Source organism: Ricinus communis, chromosome 7, assembly GCF_019578655.1.
Source record: "Ricinus communis isolate WT05 ecotype wild-type chromosome 7, ASM1957865v1, whole genome shotgun sequence".
NCBI lineage: Eukaryota > Viridiplantae > Streptophyta > Magnoliopsida > Malpighiales > Euphorbiaceae > Ricinus > Ricinus communis.
This window is the reverse complement of record NC_063262.1, coordinates 25,457,409-25,479,910: the sequence shown is the minus strand read 5'-3', so window position 1 is coordinate 25,479,910 and position 22,502 is coordinate 25,457,409. Positions and strand designations below refer to the sequence as shown.

General features: G+C 31.7%; 3 protein-coding genes and 1 pseudogene across 3 annotated transcripts; 2 read left to right on the top strand and 2 right to left on the bottom strand.

Moving 5' to 3' along the window:
- Positions 1 to 3,691: 3,691 nt before the first annotated feature.
- On the bottom strand, positions 3,692 to 4,943 carry LOC8266758 (cysteine-rich repeat secretory protein 55). Its single transcript, XM_002533010.4, has one exon. It carries the CDS (start codon positions 4,879 to 4,881, stop codon positions 4,036 to 4,038), a length of 846 nt encoding a protein of 281 aa, XP_002533056.2. The 5' UTR covers positions 4,882 to 4,943; the 3' UTR covers positions 3,692 to 4,035.
- Positions 4,944 to 9,606: 4,663 nt separating this feature from the next.
- On the top strand, positions 9,607 to 10,523 carry LOC107262360. The gene is made up of 2 exons (XM_015727738.2): positions 9,607 to 10,070; positions 10,136 to 10,523. Exons 1-2 carry the CDS (start codon positions 9,607 to 9,609, stop codon positions 10,521 to 10,523), a joined length of 852 nt encoding a protein of 283 aa, XP_015583224.2.
- A 1,826-nt stretch (positions 10,524 to 12,349) lies between these two features.
- On the top strand, positions 12,350 to 12,952 carry LOC125370648 (secreted RxLR effector protein 161-like). Its single transcript, XM_048376947.1, has one exon. The coding sequence runs from the start codon at positions 12,350 to 12,352 to the stop codon at positions 12,950 to 12,952; it is 603 nt and encodes a 200-aa protein (XP_048232904.1).
- Positions 12,953 to 13,640: 688 nt separating this feature from the next.
- LOC8266759 lies at positions 13,641 to 15,115 on the bottom strand (annotated as a pseudogene).
- Positions 15,116 to 22,502: the final 7,387 nt, after the last annotated feature.

Genomic DNA, 22,502 nt, shown 5'->3' with positions numbered 1-22,502 from the left:
CTTGGTAGACTTTCATAAAAGGATCACTTGTATACTCTCCTCTATTATCTATTCGGAGACGTTTGATCTTTCAGCCCGTCTGAGTTTCTACCATCCTTTTCCAGGTGAGGAAAACTCCTAATACTTCATCCTTTGTCTTCGTAATGTACACCCACACTCTTCGGAAAAAATCATCAACGAAGAAAACATAATAATGTTTGCCTCCCATTGAAGCTGTCTTGGAGGGTCCCTATACATCTGAGTGAATATAATCCAAAATACCCTTAGTATCATGGATTGCAGTACCAAACTTCACTCTTGTTTGTTTTCTCTTGACACAATGTTCACAGAAATTGAATTTGCAGACTTTCACTCCCTGCAATAATCCTTGATTTGCCAGAAGTTTTAAGAATTTTTCGCCTGCATGTCCCAAGCGCATATGCCACAAACTGGTTGCTTCTAGTTCCTGATTATAACTAGAAACTACTACTGCTGTACCAATAACTGGATTACCAAGATAGTAATACAAGTTATTGCTTTGCTGAACTCCTTTCAGCACAACAAGTGCCCTAGAGATAACCTTCAAAGTTTCATTTTTAATGACAGTAGTGAAGCCCTTTCTAGCCAGAACTCCCAAAGAAATAAGGTTTCTTGTCAAACTCGGCACATATCTGACATCAGTCAAAGTTCTAATTGATCCATCATGATTCTTCAACTGAACTGAATCAATTCCAACAGTTTTGCAAGTGTTGTCATTTGCTGTGTAGATAACTCCACCCTTTATTTCTTTAAAATCAGAAAAACACTTCCGGTTGGGACACATATGATGGCTACAGCCTGAATCAAGAATCCAAGCTCCCAAATTGTTGGTTAATGGCATCATTACTAATGAAAGATCAGAATCACATTCAACTACATTTGTATCTGCAACAGCTTTCCCTTTGCCTTTTTCTTTTAGCTTCGGATAGTCTTTCTTCCAGTGCCCATTTTTCCGGCAAAAGGCACATTGCCAACTATGGACTTCGATCTTCCGTTCTTCCTTTTACTTCTTTTCTCCAAATGGCCTCTCACTACCAAAGCTTCCGCTGCACCACTGTAGCTACCCTTTTTATCTTTTCTTCGTAATTCATAACTGTATAAAGTAGCACAAACCTCACCGAGAGACACCTCAGCCTTCCCATTGTGTAAAGTAGTCTCAAGTAATTCAAATTCTTCTGGAAAAGATCCTAACAACATCAAGGCCAAATCTTCATCTTTAAATGTCACATCTAAATTCATCAAGTCAGCAACAAGCTGATTGAAGTTTATTATGTGATTATTCATTGTGGTGCCAGGAACATATGTAAATCTGAACAATCTTTTCTTTGTATGGAGTTTATTTTGACTGCTCTTTTTTAGATATTTTTCCTTAAGTGCTTTCCACAATTTACTAGCAGAAGTTTCTTTGCAGAATGCATATTTCTGCTCTGGACAAGCACGATCGAATTGTACCACATGCTAATCAATTGATTATTTTCCACTCTTTCTCCTCCACACAGTTTGGTTTCTCATCTTCAATGACAACATCTAGACCTTGTTGGAATAAGGCATCTAGAACTTCACCTTGCCACATATCGAAATGACCAGTACCATCAAATATCTCCACCATAATTCTGGAACTCGCCACTGCATTTCTCACTGAAGTTGACGAATTTGGTGCTACTATTGTGGTTGGTGTAGAAGTATTTTCACCATCAGCCATTTCTGCTTCGATCTATATTTAATAGCTTTCAAATACAATGCGGAATGACCCAGATTCTTTTATGATATAGAAAATCAATTTAAACTGCAACCACTCAGCAACCTGGCTCTGATACCAATTGTTGTGGAAATCAAGTTAGTTTCCACCGACAAATAAGCTATTAAATAAACAATAAGAAAAGAAACACCAGAACTTTAACATGGTTCAGCAAAAATTATGCTTACTTCCTCGGGCATTATCAAAATAATATTTCTTAATTCAATAGAATTGCAAAGAAATATTAATAAGAAGAGAAAGAAAAGAAATATAATTTAGCCCATAAAAATATAAGGTCCATTATTTTTCTTGACAATTTGAAAAGGAGAGAAGACCCACTATTTATAGCCTTGGGACTACTTCATTTTCTTAGCTTTCCAATGTGGGATAAAGGAGCCAAAAATAATAGGATTAGGCCTTGTGTCGTATTGATGAAAAGAAAAGAGCAAAAGAAAAAAGTGTCTTATGCATTAAATTATACAAAAGTCATACTAAATTCTTGCATCAGCTTGGTCCGGATTTCTTTCTCTGCCGCCTGGAGGGAACTGGATCAGTCTGTTCTTTTTACATCTTCCCTTCATTGAGCTAGGCCTCTCCCCTTATCCTCGCTATTGCCGAGAAGGAAGCTTTTGAGACAAGTTCAGGAAGTAATAATTATTGGCTGATACAGGGCTGTTAGCTGCTAATAAGTCCTTCATTGTATAAGTTGCTTAAGGGTTCAACAGCAGTTGAGAAATATCTTAAGGAGTAGTGGATTGTTTATTGAAGTGCCATGGTCAATTTGTGGCTTCATTGCTGAAGGTTCTTCTTCTTATTAGCATTGGTGGGGATACCATGGCGGATATTATTGACTTATGAGTTCACTAAAGGCCATAAATAGTAGCAAGTGGCAGAAATAAGAAACACTTCGTGTTTCGAAAAAGACTTTGTTTACTTTAGGCTGTTAAATATAGAGATGGCAATTCCAGTCCGAAGTCCACTAGGAATTCCCACCCGCCATGGTAGTGGGGTTGGGACGAACTTATGCCTAAAACTTAAGAACAAAAATCATACATGTAAACAATTAATTGTTAATGCTGATACATAAAGGCAAGGTACATGCTAGACCAAAAGATCATGCTAAAATGCTTGATAACACCTGTTGTACTCAGAGAAAGTTATTACTGTTGAAATAAAATTATCCCACTATTTGTTCATGCATTTTCTTTTATAAAAATGATTATAGACATGCGAGACAAGGATTTGAACATCTAGTGATAGGCACTTATATTAACCACTGAATTCCTGGCATCAAGACAAGGATTTAAACATCAGCTTGGTTTGGATAAAATTTCACGGGCTCATTCTGCAGCTTCTTGAATACAATTGAAGCAGGTTTTAGTGCTAACATCTCCTCTGCAATATCCGAGGCCATACACTTTGCCTTTGCCTTGGCTATTAGAGGCAGAAGGAAGACCTATTAAGGCAGTTCTAAACAATTAAAACAGGCACTAACCTGCCAACGTTTGCCGATATATCTGGCTCTTGTGAATTTTAGTTCCTGCATTGCAGAACTTTCCTACAGAATCTACACTTGGAAGTGCACAGAGTAATTAGTAAGAGAAAAAGATTGTATAATAGCAAATTCAAGGTCTGTCTTGTGATCGATTCCCTTGAAATGCCCTCAGTTTGAACCCTTTTTATTAGGTGGGGGGTATGCATAAATGATATCATTACCTATATTGCTTACCTTTTATCTTCTATTTCTTTTATTGCTTGACCCTAATCAGGCTGAAGTTATTGCTTTACGTAACATTGTCTCCACATGCATGTTATATCTATGATTGCCATTTTTTCTGATCATTTTAACGAATTCGTCAACTCTAACGACTCAATATATCTAAAATAAGTAAGCAAATAAATTAACATAAAAAAAAAATATGAAACTGACTCAACTGAAGAGAATCTGGAATAATAACTTAAGTTGGAAGAGTAGATAAATCTTAATCTCGCTTCATCTCCCTCCGAAGTTGGAAGCGGAGATAATTCTTATCCATTTCATCCCTCCACCATCTAAGATAAGGCTGACTTGTATCTCATTACCCATATAGTAGGTGTCAATAGACAACTTTATGAAGTGGGGCTCAGTCCCACACCCATGGATGGCTAAAATTGTGCAATCATGACAGGGACAAATAACACTATGCATAATTAGAATAGTACTATCAGCATTAGTTGATAGTTCATTTTTATTTCTTACAGAAATTTATGTCTGATAGAGCAAACTGGTGCTTGAAAATCTATGCATGAACCGGTACGACGTATGTAGAACCAACTGGTGACGATGAAGAATTGCTCGAATCGAGAGGGAAGAAAAATGGGTACAGCTCGTATCGAACATAACAGTTACTATATAGTGCCCTGCAGCCCTTCCTGTTGCTGCAGAAGTTTGGGAAATTCCCAACTGCAATGGCTAAACACTGAGCACAATCTACTGCAGCAAGATCCCTTGTGCACTGCACCAGAGCATATAGTGTACTAAATGGTGACAACTTAGTTTCATCTTTGCCAAGTCCTTGATTCTTTGGAACGACAGCTTCTGATCTAATGTTATCCATCAAAGCACCTAATTTTTTGTTGAAATCTTCAGGACGTGGGTCTGTGACATTCTCAACATTGTAGTAAAAAATAGCAAAAGAAGTGTCAAGTTTTCCAATGAACTCCTCCGTATTATACCTCAGGAAACAAAAGTCATACCAAATTCTTGCATCTGCTTGGTCAGGACAGCGCTGGCGGATTTCGTTCACCGCGTCTTTGAGGCAACTGGAGCAGTCTGTGGTGTTCACATCACCCCTACATTGTGCTAGGCCGTACACTTTATCCTCGCCTTTTCCGAAGGAGGTAGCAATGTAACCTGAAGAGGAAGATTTAGAAACTACTTGTGAAAGAAGATGATCAATATTGGCTGATACAGTGCTGTTGCTGCTATGTCCTTCATTGTATAAGTTACCTAAAGGGTCAGCAGCATTGCAAGTGCACAGAAATAGTACAAGAAGAAGAAGAAGAAGAAGAAGAATAGTGGTGTATAATAGTTTCATGGTTTGGCTTCTAAAACACTTAACTGAAGCCGTTATACATAGCTCCATTGTCGAAACATGAAGTTCTTATTATCAGCATTGGTATAGGAAGGTGATAGTGGATATTATTGACTTTGGCTCACTAAAGACTGAATAGTAGTAAGTGGAGGAGTAGACCATACAAGTAGACCAAGTAGCAAGTGGAGGAAAGAGATGCGGTGTGCTTCGAGAAAGTCTTCTTTCGGGGGTGGAATGTGGAGATCTGAAACGAAGACAACCAAACAGCACTAATACAATTATTAAAAAGAAAATTCGTGTTTAGACTTGGTCGTAGGATTAGATCTATACATCACACTCATAGATAATTGACACATATTAATTAATTTTAAATAATAAAATATATATTAATCATTCAATACTAAACACTTTTTTATTAGTTGTGGTGTAAGTCTAGATAAATCTTTTTTATTAAAATTACACATCTAACTCAAATAACTAGATTGTTTTTTCTATTCAAATGCTTTTTTCTACATATAAATAAATCATCTTTTTAAGATTAAGATATTCTAATAGTTAAGTTAAATATATTTTATAATAAATATAAAAAAAAATTTATTCTTAATGTCTGGTCTTTGGCATGAAATTTCAATGAATAAAAATAATCAATTTTAAAATGATTCATACACGAAAGAGAATTTATATATCTATATTCATGAAAATATAATTTTGTTAATATATTTATTTATTTTTAATATATGTGTAATTTTGAGAATAATAATAATAATAATAAAATGCAACGATGAACTTAAGAGAGTGATGGAACCCAACCCCAAAAATCTAAAAAGAAAAAGTAATTTACATATGCAGTCATTATATGTTTGATATATATACGATTTTTCAATATTTAATATGCTAAAGCCCAGTTGCTCTTCCACATTTGATATTAAGTATCAGTGGATATTATATTTTATAATTATATACTTTTCGATACATATCTAGCAAATCAAGAATCTCCTAAGCCAGGCACTGCTGGCTCGCCTATTGTGTAATTCGGCTACCCGTGTCCATGTCCAGATCACCATCTTAGATACGGTACGGATGCTACGACGTCTGAAGAAATGGACGAATGAACCCCACTCCGCCTACTTTAGAGACCACTATCCATTACCGTTTTCACCTGCGAGCTAGCACTATAAATATTCAATTGAGTCCCATCTACCAAATAATATAATTAAATACTAATTTAAATATCAAAGTGATATTCTAAGTACCATAACTATAACGTATAACCTATCTTATTTACAGGTAATTTTCAAGTTTACTATGCAGTTACCGACCTACTTCATATTGTACCACTTTTAATTGTGATAAAATCCAACGATCTATAGATGATGCAATGATTTCTTAAGAACATCTAATGTGTTTATTTATTTATTCTCACTGTCCATACATTTTCAAATTTCTTTCTATTTGGTTTTCAAAACTTTTTGCATGCTATGCCTTGGATGATTACTTTGCAGTATGATTATGTGGACTTTGAAATGGATGCTCAAATTGGTGGTTACTGCTGTTAATAATCCTAGGAAGGATTTTTCCGAATTTGGTAAATTAGTTTCGGGATGCTTAGTTGTTAAGGAAAATATAGAGACTTCTCTATTTCGTATGTAAAGAGACAAGCTAATGTTTCTGCTCATTGTTTAGCTAGGGCAGCACATTCTTTTATCTTGTCTTTTGTTTCTTTTATGTTACCTTTTCTTTTTTGGAGGAGTATTTGATGTCTGATATGCATCATTCTATTTAATTAATATCCTCTTTATCTCAACAGCAAAAGAAAATTGTTTGTGCAATTTTCTTTTGACATTAGGTAAAATGTTTATGCAATCTTTCATTGATTTATTCTGTTGCTACATAATTATATCCGTGCTTTTTATTTATTGATATCGATTTCATTTTTCTTTATGAGCTAATTCATGATATTCCTTCTCAAATTTTTATTCTATAAATTATAGATAACTTTTCATTAGAAAAGAAGAAAAGAAAAACAATTTAAAAACAAGATAATGATGAATAAACAACGGCAAAAGTTAAAACAAACCTATATTTCTATTTTAAGAAAAGCTTGAGAAAAATATTGATTAGAAGCTTGACATATATGCGTATTGTACAAATATTTTCATGATTTAAAGAACTTTAATGTTAATTGAATTATAAATTTACTTATACCGCTCATTAAGTGCTAAAACTTATATTTTGACTTTAAGTAAATCTAAAAGAAAATTCATTGATTCATGGACAATGAATTTGGTAAACCAAAGTATGTTTAATAGTGAATGTTGTTGGAAAGTGATTGATAGTTTGATGTGCTTATAAGAGTCCAATGAATTACAATTAACACTTAAGGATTGACTTTTTGGTAATGTAGGCAGGTCCAACCCCGTCTCTAATTACTGGGTTAGTAATTCATGCAGACTTGCTTAGGTTGCAAGATAATTAGGAAGATTATATGATTAGTTGAAACATAGAATGTGTTAAGAATAATTAGATTCTTATTTAAATTATTTAGGTTTTATTAAGTGTTTCTCTTATATATCTTTATGTACCATGAAGTTATTAGGAGAACCCATTATTATTTTTCCAGAAAGGTAAGGATATGTCAAGTTTAGGGGATAAAAAGGATGGAATGTAACACCCCAAAAAAAATTAATAGTTAATATATAATAATTGGATTGGAGTTTTAATGGGCCTTACACCAAGATTCATTACAATTTTTTAAATATATGTGTATATAAGATATATATAACATCACATATTAGAAGACAAAACTCTAGATATTACAAGTTAAAGAAATTGAGATCTTGGAACATCTAGATGAAGAAGGAGCATCCAAAGGAGATATATTTTATTCTCTCATCAATCAGAATTAATTAAATAATTTAAAATTTCCTTTAAGAATATATTTTGAGATTAATATGAATTCTATTAAATATTTAAAGGGTTCTATATGAGTTAAGTATATTTACAAAATCTGATATAATATTGTATATTTATTAGTGTCATTTATGATGTTTTAAACTAATTAGATATTAAAATTATAGATTTGAGAGTTAGAACAAATAGAATTGAAGTTGCACTTAATGTTTGAGTTGATTAATGATATAACAGATTCATAGATTGTTTTAGAATATGAATTTCAGAATTGATATATGAAAGTTAAGTTAATTAATGATGTAATAGATTCATAGATTGTTTTAGAATATGAATTTCGGAATTGATATATGAAAGTTAAGTTAATTAATGATATAATAGATTCATAGATTGTTTTAGAATATAAATTTCGGAATTGATATATGAATTTTTCATAGGCAAACTATATATATTATTAGAAAGTTTCTAAAGTCTAATCTCTAACGCAACTTTTTATAGAAACCACCAATTCAATAATTGTTTGACTAAAACTAATGAAAATGATGATAATGGTTCTAATGATGGTTTGACAAATTCGACAATGGTAGTGAAGTAAAGGCAACCATTGTTAATTTTAATTTTTTCAATAATATAGAAAAAGATCTTTTAATATGTAAAAATTAAAAATTTTAATTTTCAATATTAAAATCAATATTTATAGGAATTATATTTTATTTAATTAATTTAAATAAGGAGTATAATAGAGATGCTTATAATTTTTTCAAAATTTAAATCTATTTAGTCATTAATTAAAAATTCTAAGCCTTTTGGTTAAAACAGTTAAAATTAAAATTATTTGTCTCTAAGCTACAAGTTTAGGAGATATTTGACCCATTTTTTTTTCCATTTCCATACAAGTAAAAGTGAAAAAAAAAAAAACAAATTAGAAAGTAAAAATAGAAAATGTATTTTCACAACTATAAGAAGCCAATAAAATTTTTTTGACAATAATATTGCCATTGCCAAGCATTATGCACTATCTAGCAAGGATAAGTTTCTTATTGTGCATTGCAGCAAAGTTCAGCGGAGACAAATGGAGATAATGTCTTTTTGCCTCTACCTAAACCTGAATTTAGGCTTCATCCCTAGTTTTGCCCCTACTCAACCCGATAATCTTCTTCTTTTATGAGCTTTGTGTAAAATTTATATTATATTATTTGTTAGAAAGTTCTGTTCTATTATTAGTTATCTTAGTTAGACTGTTAAGAAAATAATCTTCTATTTCTTAGGGAGTTAGTGTTTGAAGTAGTCTAAAATTGGTTAGCTTTTCATTGCGTATTTTGTGATGTTTCTGTTTTGTATGGCTATTAAAAGGCCAATTTTTCACATTCAATAAAAGGATGTTATTCTCTCTTTCTTCTATTATTCGCTTATCCTTCTCATTTGGTATGAGAGCCTCACACGAGGCCTGATTGAATTAGAAACAACAGTTTTCTACGAGAATGTTAATTAAAAATAGCTACAGAAAGTTCGTTTGTGCAACCAGCTGTACCAAAGTTTGATGGGTATTATGATCATTGGGCAATGCTCATGGAGAACTTCTTGAGATCAAAAGAATATTGGAGTGTGGTGGAAACAGGAATCCCTGTAGCAGCAGAAGGAGGTGCATTGACAGAAGCGCAAAAGAAGAATATCGAAGAGTAGAAGCTGAAAGACTTAAAAGCAAAGAATTACTTGTTTCAGGCTCTAGATCGCTCTGTTCTAGAGACAATTCAAAACAAAGAAACATCTAAGAGCATATGGGATTCGATGAGGCAAAAACATCAAGGCCCAACAAGGGTGAAGCAGTCACATTTGCAAGCTTTATGAAAAGAGTTTGAAGTTCTTGAAATGAAGGAAGGAGAATCTGTCAGCGATTATTTTGCTAGAATTCTTACCATCGTCAACAAGATGAAGGCAAATGGGGAGAGCAAGGGAGATGGTGAAGTGGTAGCAAAAATTCTGAGATCAATGACTCCAGATTTTAACTATGTGGTGTGTGCTATTGAGGAGGCTAACGATACAAGTCTCCTGTCAATTGATGAACTGCAAAGTAGCTTGCTTGTGCATGAGCAGCGTATGAAAAAGAAGTCTTCGCTAGAACAAATTCAGGCTTTAAAGATTTCTTTTGGAGAACAGTTTAGAGGCAAAGGTCGTGGTAGAGGAAGCTCCAGAGGAAGAGGAAGGGGAAGGGGAAAAGGCAGCCAAACATCTCACAGATCTACCATTGAATGCTTCAAGTGTCACAAGTTGGGGCATTTTCAGTGGGAATGTTCTGCCAAGGAGTTGAATTATGTAGAGTCGCAAGAAGAGATGTTGTTGATGGATTATGTGGATGTTGATGCACCTAACAAAACAGACACATGGTTTCTTGATTCAGGCTGCAGCAACCATATGTGCGGGAAGAAAGACTATTCACTGATATTGATGAAAATTTAAGAGATACAGTGAAGTTAGGCGACAATTCTAGTGTGGTGGTTGCAGGAAAAGGTAATGTGAGATTGAAAGTGAACGATGTGGTGCAAATCATTACAGGAGTTTTTTATGTGCCGCAACTGAGGAATAACTTGTTGAGTGTAGGGCAGTTACAGGAGAAAGGGCTTTCTTTCCTGTTTCAACATGAGAAGTGCAAAGTGTATCATCCAGAAAGAGGCCTGATTTTAGAAATTAAGAAGTCTACAAATAGAATGTTCATGTTTAGTGCAGTGTGTCAGCCTTTACCATCTACTTGTTTTAGTGCAATCACCGAAGATCTTGTGCAGCTCTAGCACTGTAGATATGGGCATTTGAACTTTAAAGGCTTGAGGACTCTTCAACAAAAAGAAATGGTGCATGGCCTGCCACAACTCATGTCTCCATCAAAGTTGTGCAAGGATTGTCTGATAGGAAAGCAACACAAAAATTCGTTTCCGAAAAGCAGCAATTGGAGAGCATCACAAGTTCTACAGTTGATACATGCTGACATCTGTGGACCAATAACATGCATCTCCAACAGCAAAGAAAGGTATTTGATCACCTTTACTGATGACTTTAGTAGAAAAACATGGGTTTATTTTTTGATAGAAAAATCTGAAGCCTTCACTACTTTCAGAAAATTTAAAGTTCACGTTGAAAATGAATCAAGTTTTTTTTATTAAAAACTTACGAACGGATAGAGGTGGAGAATTTACATCACATGAATTCAACAATTTTTGTGATGAAAATGACATACAAAGACAGTTAACAGCAGCCTACACACCTCAACAAAACGGAATTGCGGAGCGAAAGAATAGAACCATTATGAATATGGTTCGTAGCATGCTTTCAGAGAAGAAAATTCCTAAAACTTTCTGGCCTGAAGCAGTAAATTGGGCAGTGCATGTCTTAAACCGGAGTCCAACAATGGTGGTAAAGAATCAAGTTCCAGAGGAAGCATGGAGTGGAAGTAAGCCTTCAGTTGCACATTTTCGAGTTTTTGGTTGTGTTTCTCATGTGCATGTGCCTGATAGTACGAGAAGCAAGTTAAATGATAAGAGCATCAGTTGTGTTTTGCTTGGAGTTAGTGACGAGTCTAAGGCATACAGATTTTATAATCCAATTTCACAAAGGATTATAATCAGTAGAGATGTGGTGTTTGAAGAAGACAAGTGTTGGGACTGGGATAAAAAGTATGATGCTGAAATTGCATGTGATTTAGAATGGGAAAATCGCTTAGATGGAGAGACAACACTGGAGCAGAATGAAGCTGGAATGAATTTTGATATTGATGATGAAGAAAATCACGATTCCAATTCATCAGTTGAGGAAGGGTATACAAGTTCTAGTGAAGAAAGAAGAAGAGTGCCACCAATATGGATGCGGGACTATATTACAGGAGAAGGACTTTCTGAAGGTGACGAGGAAGCTTATTTTCTTCTGTTTGCAACAACAGATCCTATTCACTTTGAAGATGCTGTGAAGACTGAGAAATGGAAACATGCCATGGATGTTGAAATGGAGGCAACAGAGAGGAATGGTACATGGGATTTGGTGGAATTGCCTAAAGGGTCAAAGAAAGTGGGAGTCAAGTGGATTTATAAGACTAAATATGATGGAAATGGAGAAGTGAACAAATACAAGGCTAGACTTGTAGTGAAGGGGTATGCTCAAGAGTATGGAGTAGATTACAATAAAGTTTTTGCACCAGTGGCGCGCATGGAGACAATCCGTTTAGTCCTTGCACTTGCAGCTCAAAAACATTGGACAGTTTATCAACTAGACGTGAAGTCTGCATTTTTACATGGTGAGCTGAAAGAAAATGTATACGTAGAGTAGCCTTGTGGATATGTGAAACGGGGGAAGGAGCAGAAAGTCTACAAGTTAAAAAAGGCACTTTACGGGTTGAAGCAAGCACTGCGTGCATGGTACAGTTGCATAGAAGCTTTTTTTTTTGAAGGAAGGCTTTGAGAAGTGTGATTACGAGCACACCTTATTCATAAAATCTAAGGGAGAAGGCAGGATGTTGATTGTAAGTTTGTATGTTGATGATCTCATTTTTATTGGAAATAATGAGTTGATGATTGCAGATTTTAAGAACTCAATGAAGCGTTAATTTGATATGACTGATTTCGAAAAAATGAGGTATTTTCTTGGTCTTGAAGTGTTGCAAAAGCCTAATGGAATTTTTATAAGTCAAAAGAAGTATGTTGCAGAAATATTACGAAGGTTTGGGATGGAGAATAGCAATTTTGTGCATAATCCAATTGTTCTTGGTGTTAAGCTTACAAAGGATGAAGCTGGAGTTAAGGTGGACAAAACCTATTACAAGCAAGTTGTGGGTAGTCTGATGTATCTCACCGCAACACATCCTGACATGATATTCATGGTGAATTTAATCAGTAGATATATGGAAAACCCCACAGAAATGCACTTGCAAGTTGCAAAACGAGTGCTAAAATACTTGAAAGGAACGATCGAGTTTGGAATCTTCTACAAGAAGGGAGGAGATGGTGAACTTCATGTTTATTCAGATAGTGATTATGCTGGTGACTTGGAAGATAGGAAGAGCACCTCAGGTTATATTTTTCTGCTGAGCTCAGGAGCTATATCGTGGTCATCCAAAAAACAACCTGTAGTGAGTTTATCCACTACAGAAGCAGAATTCATTGCGGCAGCTTCATGTGCTTGTCAAGCTGTGGTTAAAAAGGGTGTTGGGAAAATTGGGCCAGAATCAAAATAAGTTGACACTAATTCACTGTGACAACAGCTCAGCCATCAAGCTTTCAAAGAATCCAGTGATGCATGGTCGAAGCAAGCACATTGATGTTCGTTTTCATTTTCTTCGTAATCTCACTAAGGATGGTACGGTAGACTTAGTGCACTGCAGGACACAAGAACAATTGGCAGATATTATGACTAAACCTCTCAAATTGGATGTTATCTTGAAGTTACGTGGACTGCTGGGAGTGTGCAGATAGTGATATAAACTAAATGATTAACATTTGGTTTAAGGGAGGATATGTTAGAAAGTTTTGTTCTATTATTAGTTATCTTAGTTAGACTGTTAAGAAAATAATTTCCTATTTCTTAGGGAGTTAGGGAGTTAGTGTCTGAAGTAGTCTAAAATTGGTTAGCTTTTCATTACATATTTTCTGATGTTTCTATTTTATACGGCTATCAAAATGCCAGTTTTTCACATTCAATAAAAGGATGTCATTCTCTCTTTCTTCTCTTATTAGCTTATCCTTCTCATTATTATGTCACTAACAGCACGATTAAAATTAATCTATTTGCGTCCAAATTTTCTATCTATTAGAAATCAGGCAGCACCATCTTTGCAACTTTATACAGTGGCGTTCATTCCCACGGACATGCAAAACTCAGATTCTGCAATCGTGACAAGCGGGGATAATTAATACAAAGCATAATTAGAAAAATGCTATGAACTATCATTGTAGTTCCTTTTTATTTCTTACAGAAACTCATTTCTGATACAGCATAGTACTTGAGAATCTAATCCTCAAGTATTACAAAATATGTAGATCCAACAGCGGATGCTGAAGAATTGCTCGAGAGAGGGAAGAAAAATGGATACAACTCCTAACGAACATAACAGTTGCTATACAGAACCTTGCATCCCTTCCTGTTGGTGCAGTATTTTGGGAAATGGGCAAGTGCTTTGGTTATACATTTAGTACATTTAGCTGCAGTAAGATCCCCTGTGCAATGCACCAAAGTATAAAGAGTAACAGAAGGTGACAACTTAGTCTCCATTTTGCCAAGCCCTTTACTCTTTGGAACAGCAGCTTGTGATTTAATTTTATCCATCACGGAACTCACTTTCTGGTTAAATGAGGATAGCCTGTGACATTTTTAACATTGATGTATAGAAAACCAAAAGTGTTGTCAACCTCTCCAATGAAATTGTCCAGGTTATACCTCAGAAAGCAGTAGTCATACCAAATTCTTGAATCAGGTTGGTTTCGACAGGCTTGGCGGATATCCTTGGCTGCTTCATGGAGGCAACGGGAGCAGTTAGCCTTGCTCACATCACCCCGGCATTGTGCTAGGCCGTACACTTTGTCATATCCTTTACCGGTGGTAGTAGCAAAATAACCAGAAGAGGAAGCTTTTGAAACGAGTTTAGAATTAACTTATCAATGTTGGCTGATATTTTGCTGTTGCCGCTTCTATCTTCATTGCATAAGTAGCCTAAATTGTCAGCAGCATTGCAGATGTAGGGAAATAGTGTGAAAAGAAGAAGCAAAGTAGTGTATTGGAGTGCCATAGTTTTGCTTTGTGCTTTGTAACGCGCTTGAAGCTATTGCTCAAAGTACTTCTTATAGAAATCCTGGTAGTAGATATTGTTGAATTATTGGCGCTGTGACCAATAGCAGGTGGACTAAAATGCATCATTACTTGTTGGGTTTCGGGAAATTTTTGTTTTCTTTTGGTTTTAACTTTTTCTTTTTTCAGGAAAAGAAAGATTTGATAGTAACTTAGAAAAAAGTAATTTTGGTCGATGAGTTGTGATAATCAAATTCTTTTCGATATAATGTGATTTAGAGTTTAAATCTGAATTAGAACCATTTTTCTTTAAAAAAGATGATAGGAATTAATAGTATCAACCTCAATTTTTTTTTGTGTTTATTACATTGAAACTGTATACATCTATTGAGTTTTATCAAACCCTTTAAACTTTTATTTTTTATTTTATTGAAGATCTTTTTGACAGAAAATAAAGGTGTGTACACTGTCCGATAAATATAGAATTATTGAATATATTTATTATCGACACATAAATATTTAATTAAAAAAAAATAAAAAGAAAAATCTAACCAACTATATTTTAAAAGTTAAAATCCTTAACCTTAATCCTCGAATCACATTCTCAAAACGAAATGGAATATAACTCAATGCAATCAACAATTTTTCCAAACTAAAGAATTTTTTATTTTTCAAAATTATTACTATTTCAAAACGATTTTCAATTCTCTAACATGTATCGCTTTAATTGGAATAAACATATACCTGTAAAAGAAGAATCTAGCATTTTGTGACTTTCTTCTTCAACAAATAGTATCTTTAACTTTGATTACTAAATAGTTGCATAGACACGACTTATATCGGTTGATTACAAAGTATATATGTATGAATTTTTATATAACAATGATGAATATTTGTGTTACAAGAATTCTAAGTTTATTACATCTTGTGATGGAAATATATATATGTTGGAATTCTGAGTCTTTTTACTAACGGATACTTTTGAGTTTATTGGGAAAAATGTGGAAGTAACCTTTCCTGCCTTGCAGGAAAGAATGTTTCTTTTTCTCCTTGGTCAGGGATGAAAGGTCTGCACAAACAACCTAGCTTGTGCGATGCTGAGACAAAAAAGAGCTGTTATTTTCTCTTTTCTTCAACAATAGGGCTTTCGCCATTTTGAGACCACAAGCAATTGCAATCATCATGCCCATCTTGCTTCCCTTGGATGGCCACCACCACTTTCCACGTCAACTTCCTCTAACCTTGATACAGGGAAATCAAGTGAAGTCCCCAACCTCTTTTTACAATGCAAGGAGACCTCAAAAATCAGCACCGTGAAATTTTTTTTGCCTTGTGACAGTTACAAGAGTTGCTGAGATGACAAAAATCTTGGCAACTTGAGGGCCATTGGGGGGAAGGTGCTCTGCACTAGGCTAGAATATCATTGCTCAATCTTGTCGGTGTGATGATTACTTTTGATAAATAAATTGTCTCTAATATCAAGCTCTAGAACCAAGCTTACCCTTTAGATGGATAGAACTTGCAGAAGATTTCTTCTTTATCTGTCTACTGGCTTGATTTGTGGGAGGAACTAGAGCTTAAGTGAAACACTTTGAGAAGTTAAAATCTGTGAGAAAAAAAGAAGTAATTAGTCTTACCTTTTAACTTAAAAATATGAGAAATAAAATGAAGTTTTTTCTTCCCTCGTTGATAAATATAGTGTGGGATAAGATTGGCAAGGTGGGCCTGACACAGTTATTTGGGTCATAGAAACTAAGCTTTTATGTCAGAATTTAAATATACAGTGAATATAAAGCGTCCAAAATATGTATAATATAAAAATAATTTATTTAATTAATTGTGTCAGAATTCAAATAAAAATATATTTATTAATTATATTAAATAGATTGAATTATATAACTATTTAATAAATTTAATTTTTAAAATATATTTTTAAATAAAAGTTAACCATCATATTTTAAATAATATAAATATTTAATTAATTAAATTTAAATTATTATTTTAAAATATAATTATATCATTATAAATTATAAAATTAATTGTATAAATATAGGAAGAAAAAATAAATATATTTAAATGTATTTATTTTGATTACTCGCAAATTAAACAAGTCAAATTATTTAAATATAATTTATTTCTTTATTAGAAACGAGTTGACCCGTTTATAACTCGAATCAATTTATCCTAAATTTAAATTCAATTAACCACGTGTTATGTTATATCATTTAATCAGGTCGTTTCAAGATTACCGGCTCTATTCCAATACATTGAACATAGATTATTATTTTTATTTCTTTAACTATAAGAAATGGAAGGAGATTTAAATTTTAGATTTTGTTGATAATAAAAAATACATATGGCAGACCAAGTGGGTGGATACCATTCCTTTCTTTTTTCCAATGGGATTGGAATGTGATGTTTCCAAAAACACATTTTAAACTGTTGAAAAGAATCACATTTTAAATATTGTTTTTGTTCTAAATTTTGAAAAATATCGTTAAAGGAAAGAGCGTGACCACATACATTTCAGTGGGTCATGGAATTCTAAAATTATAAAAACCTCTTGTAATTATAAAATATATTTTATTTCTGTGACCCTGCTAAAAATTATTAAAGACTAACAATATTTTTGAAATATATAAAAATTCATTTAAAAAAAATTATAGATAAATGAAAAATTAGTATGCCCAATATATTGAAATAGAAATGTCATATAGCATCATTATATGTTAAAAGTTATAGATTAACTATAATTCAAGATATGTTAAAGATTATAGAATTCCTATTTAGCTTTTTAGTTATTTACTAAATTTTACATTTTGGCATCTCACTTAATTTCTGACATTCTATATTTTTACATTGGAGTCTTACTTTTATTATTACCTATTATAAGCTTAAATGCACAATTCGTGTAGTTTAAATTTTAGCATTTCTAAAAAAATAAATCTTAATAGAAAATACATTAACAGTTCAAACTTTTACATTTAGCAATTTGAGTACTAAAGTAATAATAAATAAATTAAAATTATTTGTATATGAAGTTTCCATTAACCTGTTCTTGGAAATTCAAAAAAGGAAAATTAATTCATGAAGAGGGATGGAAAAAATAAAAAATTTATGCAAATATTGAACATTTGTTGGTGCAAAAAAGAATTAAGAGTGTTAAATTCGATAATTTTTTTCTTCAAAAATTAAGATTATCTCTTTTTGTATAAGTTTTTCAATCTTGAGAACAAGCTCACGGACATGATTGGGACGAGGGAGTCAGTTGTCGTTATCGCGGGTATACCTGTTCTTGCAAATGGCCATGTAGAAAGAATGAACGTATATATGGTGCCTAGCTAACCGGATAACTGGGACTAATGTCTTGTCTACGTCACCACCTGCAATTGTTTTGAATCCTTTCAGCTCAAAGGTGACCCATCCACTTTTTATTTACAACCCATAACAATCTTATGCGGAAAATATGACTAAATTTCATGTGTGATTGGACGAGGGAATAGTTATTTTATGATTTGGTTCAAATTGAATAAAGAATAATTACTCTGTAAAATAATTATAAATGATAAGATATCTCCAAGTCCAGTTACAGAAGGAGAAAAGGAATCATCTCATGGCATTTGGTGAATAAGCATATTGCAAATAAATTTCTGGATTAATTAGTTCATGTGCAACCAAAAACTAAACATATCTGTTATATTTACTTTTACTGGAAGCAATAATTAGTTGTTTAATCTTGGTAGGAATTTAATATTTGATTAGCAATTAAATCTAATATGTATTTATGCATTGTTACATTTGTAGTTTCAAATATAAAATAATAGTTATTAATGGTGACAAGTGAGTATAATTTTTAGCCCTAAATTTGTTGTATTTTTATATATATAGAATGTAATTTTAATAGCAACTGAGAGATAGTGAATTGATTGAAATTAAAAATTAAAAATAAAATAAATTAAAAAAGAAAAATCAAGTACAACTCAAAGGATCAAGAATTTATAGTGATTCGACTAACTCTTGCCTATATCCATTTTTCAAGAATTTTTTTGAAATTTCTACTATCAAATAAAATTACAAACCTAGCTCTATTTGTGCTCTTTTATAAGGCTAAGAATAAACTCAAGTGTTTTTCCAAAGGCTCACACTCTAATCCAAATATTTTTCTAGGCTCACACTCTAACCCACTCTAAAATTTTCAATCTTAGTTATAAGAGCTTTTAATCCCTTATCCAAACATTCAGTTTCTCCCTTTGAACTTTGAATACAAGAATTAGGTATCCAACTACCCAAAGGTTCAATCCTAAGCTTAGAATCTTTAATACAAGATGAAAAAGATGAAGATTTGAAGTGGTTGAGAGTAAATGCATAATTGGCTTCAAAATAAATGCTCCTGCTAGACCTAAAACACTTAAAAATGATATTTAAATACTTTTAGATAAAATTAAGATATTGCACCCTCATTAAATATAAAAATAATTATTCCAACAACTTTTATAAATACAACGTCACGAGTAGGAAGAATTATTCATGGCCGTAAAGCATCAATGCAAAAAAAATATATTTTAAAAACTGGAATCCGTCATGGTCATGAATAATTTTTCGCAGTTGGAAAGGTCATCATCTTTCATAGCTGGAAATTTTTTGTTCATGGTTGGGAACTTTTTCTGTTCATGGTTGGGAACTTTGGCTTTCATGGCTGGGGACTTTGGTTGTGAATTCTATTATGATTTTTTAAAGTTTTGGACAGTTTTCATTCTTGACGGGCATGAACTTTTTTTCACGATTGGAAAGATTTGTTCACAACTAGGAATATTGGCTATAACTTCTTCTGTGGTTTCTTCAAGTTTTTGGAGGAAGATATTTTACCACTTTTACTATAAGAATGGTTCGTGCACTTGCGAGTACTAATTTACAAACATCAAATGTTTATTAGATATATTCATACATGTATGAATAATTAAAAGAATCATAGTTCTTAATTCATAAGAAAAAAAGCTTTGAGGGGCAAGTAAAAGAATATTAATAAGTTACTTTTGTTAAACAATGAAATTAATTTGTTACAAACTTAACTACTATCTCTTATTGAAATCAATCATTTTACTCTAATGTAATTAATAAATTAATTCTAAATGTGTTGATATTTAATGACCAAGTATGATTTTAGCAATTTAGTCATTTGACTTAATTGTGGAGACAAGAATAACAGGAGTTAGCTAATAAAAATGCAAGAGAATCTTAATATAATAAAACTGACAAGGAGACAACTAATGTATAAGACTAAAATTATAAAATGAATACTAAATTATACATATATATAAATTGTGATATTGACATGTAATAATATGTAATTGTTATATTTATTATATAACTAATTAATGAATCAATAAGTTATTTTTTTGATTAAATAAGTATTTTGAATTTAGAAAATAGTATTTTAATTAGATTAGTTAATAAATTAGTGTCTTAATTATATACTAATTTTGAATTCTAAAGCATATTGTTATATTATTAATATTAATTATATATAATTAGTAAATTAAGATATAACTTTTTTATGTGTATTGATATATCAGATATTTTTAACATGTGTAATTAATTTGACATGTGAATATTATGTTGATTTAAATAATAATTATTGTTTATTATATAATCAATTTATTCACCAATAAATTATTTTTTAATTAAAAAAAATTCTAATACCTGAAACTAGCATCTAATAGGTAGCATATCAATTATATTTGTAGTATCAATTTTGTAAACAATTACTAAATCAATTTATAAATGTCTTAAAATAATTTAACTATTATTATTTTTTAATATATAAAAATAATTATAAAATATGAAATTTATTGTAATTATTATTTATTAAATTGAAAGAATAAAATGTACAATGTGTGAGTAACCGAGTAATTAGTCTTACCTTTTTAACTTAAAAATATGTGTCCCTCGTTGATAAAAATTGTGTGGGATAAGATTTGCAAGGTCGGCCTGGCACACTTGATTGGGTCGCATAGAAACTAAGCTTTTATGTCACAATTTAATATATAAAAATTTATATGGCGTGGAAATATGTATATAATATAAAAATAATTTATTTGATTAATTGTATCAAATCTAAATAAAAATATATTTATTAGTTATATTAAATAGATTGAATCATATAACTGTTTAATAAATTTAATTTTTAAAATAAATTTTTAAATAAAAATTAACCATTACATTTTAAAAATATGTTTATTTAATTACAAAATAAATTAAATTTAAATTATTATTTTAAAATATAATCATATTTTTATAAATGATAAAATTATTTATATAAAAATATAAAAAAAATATGCTCAAATGTATTTATACATATTGTATATATATGTTAATCTATGAACTCATTTAAATAAAATTATTTATTTATGTTACTCGCAGACTATACAAGTTAAACTGTTTAAATATAACTTATTTCTTTATTAAAATTAAATTGACTCATTTATAATTCGAATCAGTTTATTCTAAATCTAAATTCAATTAAACAAGTATTATATTATATCATTTAATCATTATCGTGCCAAAATTACCGGCCCTATTCCAATACATTGAATATAGATTTTTTTATTTATTTCTTTAACCATAAGAAATGAAAGGAGATTTAAGTTTTATATTTTATTCATAATAAAAAATATATATGGCAGCCCAAGTGCGTGGATACCATTCCTTTCTTTCTTCTAATGGGATTCGGGTGTGATGTTTCCAAAAACACATTTTAAATATTGTTTTTGCTCTAAATTTTGAAAAATATCGTAAAAGGAAAGAGCATGTCCACATACATTTCAGTGGGTCATGAATTTCTAAGATTATAAAAACCTCTTATAATTTTAAAATATTTTTTATTTCAGTGGCCCTGCTAAAAATTATTAAAAGCTACCAATATTTTTGAGATATATAAAAATTCATTTTTTAAAAATTTCATTCAAATAAATTATAGATAAATGAACAATTGATATGCACAATATATTAACGTACAAATGTCATATAGTGTCAATGATATATGTTAAAAGTTATAAATTAATCATAATCAATTATGATATATATATATATATATATATATAATGCTTATATCTATTCTTCAAGAATTTTTTTGAGATTTTTACTATTAAATAGAATTACAAACCTAGCTCTATTTGTGCTCTTTTATAAGGCGAAGAATAAATCCAAGTGTTTTCCTAAAGGTTCACACTCTAATCCAAGTATTTTTCTAGATTCACACTCTAACTCACTCTGAGATTTTCAATTTTAGTACAAAAGCTTTTAATTTCTTATTCAAACACTCAATCTCTTTCTTTAAGCTTTGAATACAAGAATTAAATATCCAACTACCTGCAGATTCAATCCTAAGCTTATAATCTTCAATACAATATGAAAAAGATGAAGATTTGAAGTGGTTGAGAGTTAATGCATAATAGGGCTTAAAATAAATGCTCATACTAGATCTAAAACAGTTAGAAATTATGTTTAAATACTTTTAGATAAAATTGAGATATTATACCCTCATTAAATGCAAAAATAATCATTTTAATAACCTTCATAAATACAGCTTCACGACTAGAAAGAATTCTTCAAGGCCGTGAAGCATCAATGTGAAAAATAGATTTGAAAAGCTGGAAACCCTCGTGGCCGTGAACAATTCTTCATGATTGGGAAGATCCTCTTTCATAGCTCGAAATATTTGTTCACGGCTAGAAACTTTGGGTTTCACTGGAGAATTTGGCCGTGAACTCTACTGTGGTGTTTTGAAGTTTTGGAGAGTTGTCATTTTTTACGGATGTGAACTTTTTCTTCACGACTGGAAAGATTTGTTCACGACCGTAAATTTCCATCTTTATGGCTAGAAATGTTGGCCATGACTTCTTCTGTGGTTTCTTCAAGTTTTGAAAGGAAGACATTTTTCACGGACATGAATATTTCTTCAGGACTGTGAATCCTCATTTCCATGTTTGGAAAGAATGCCATGA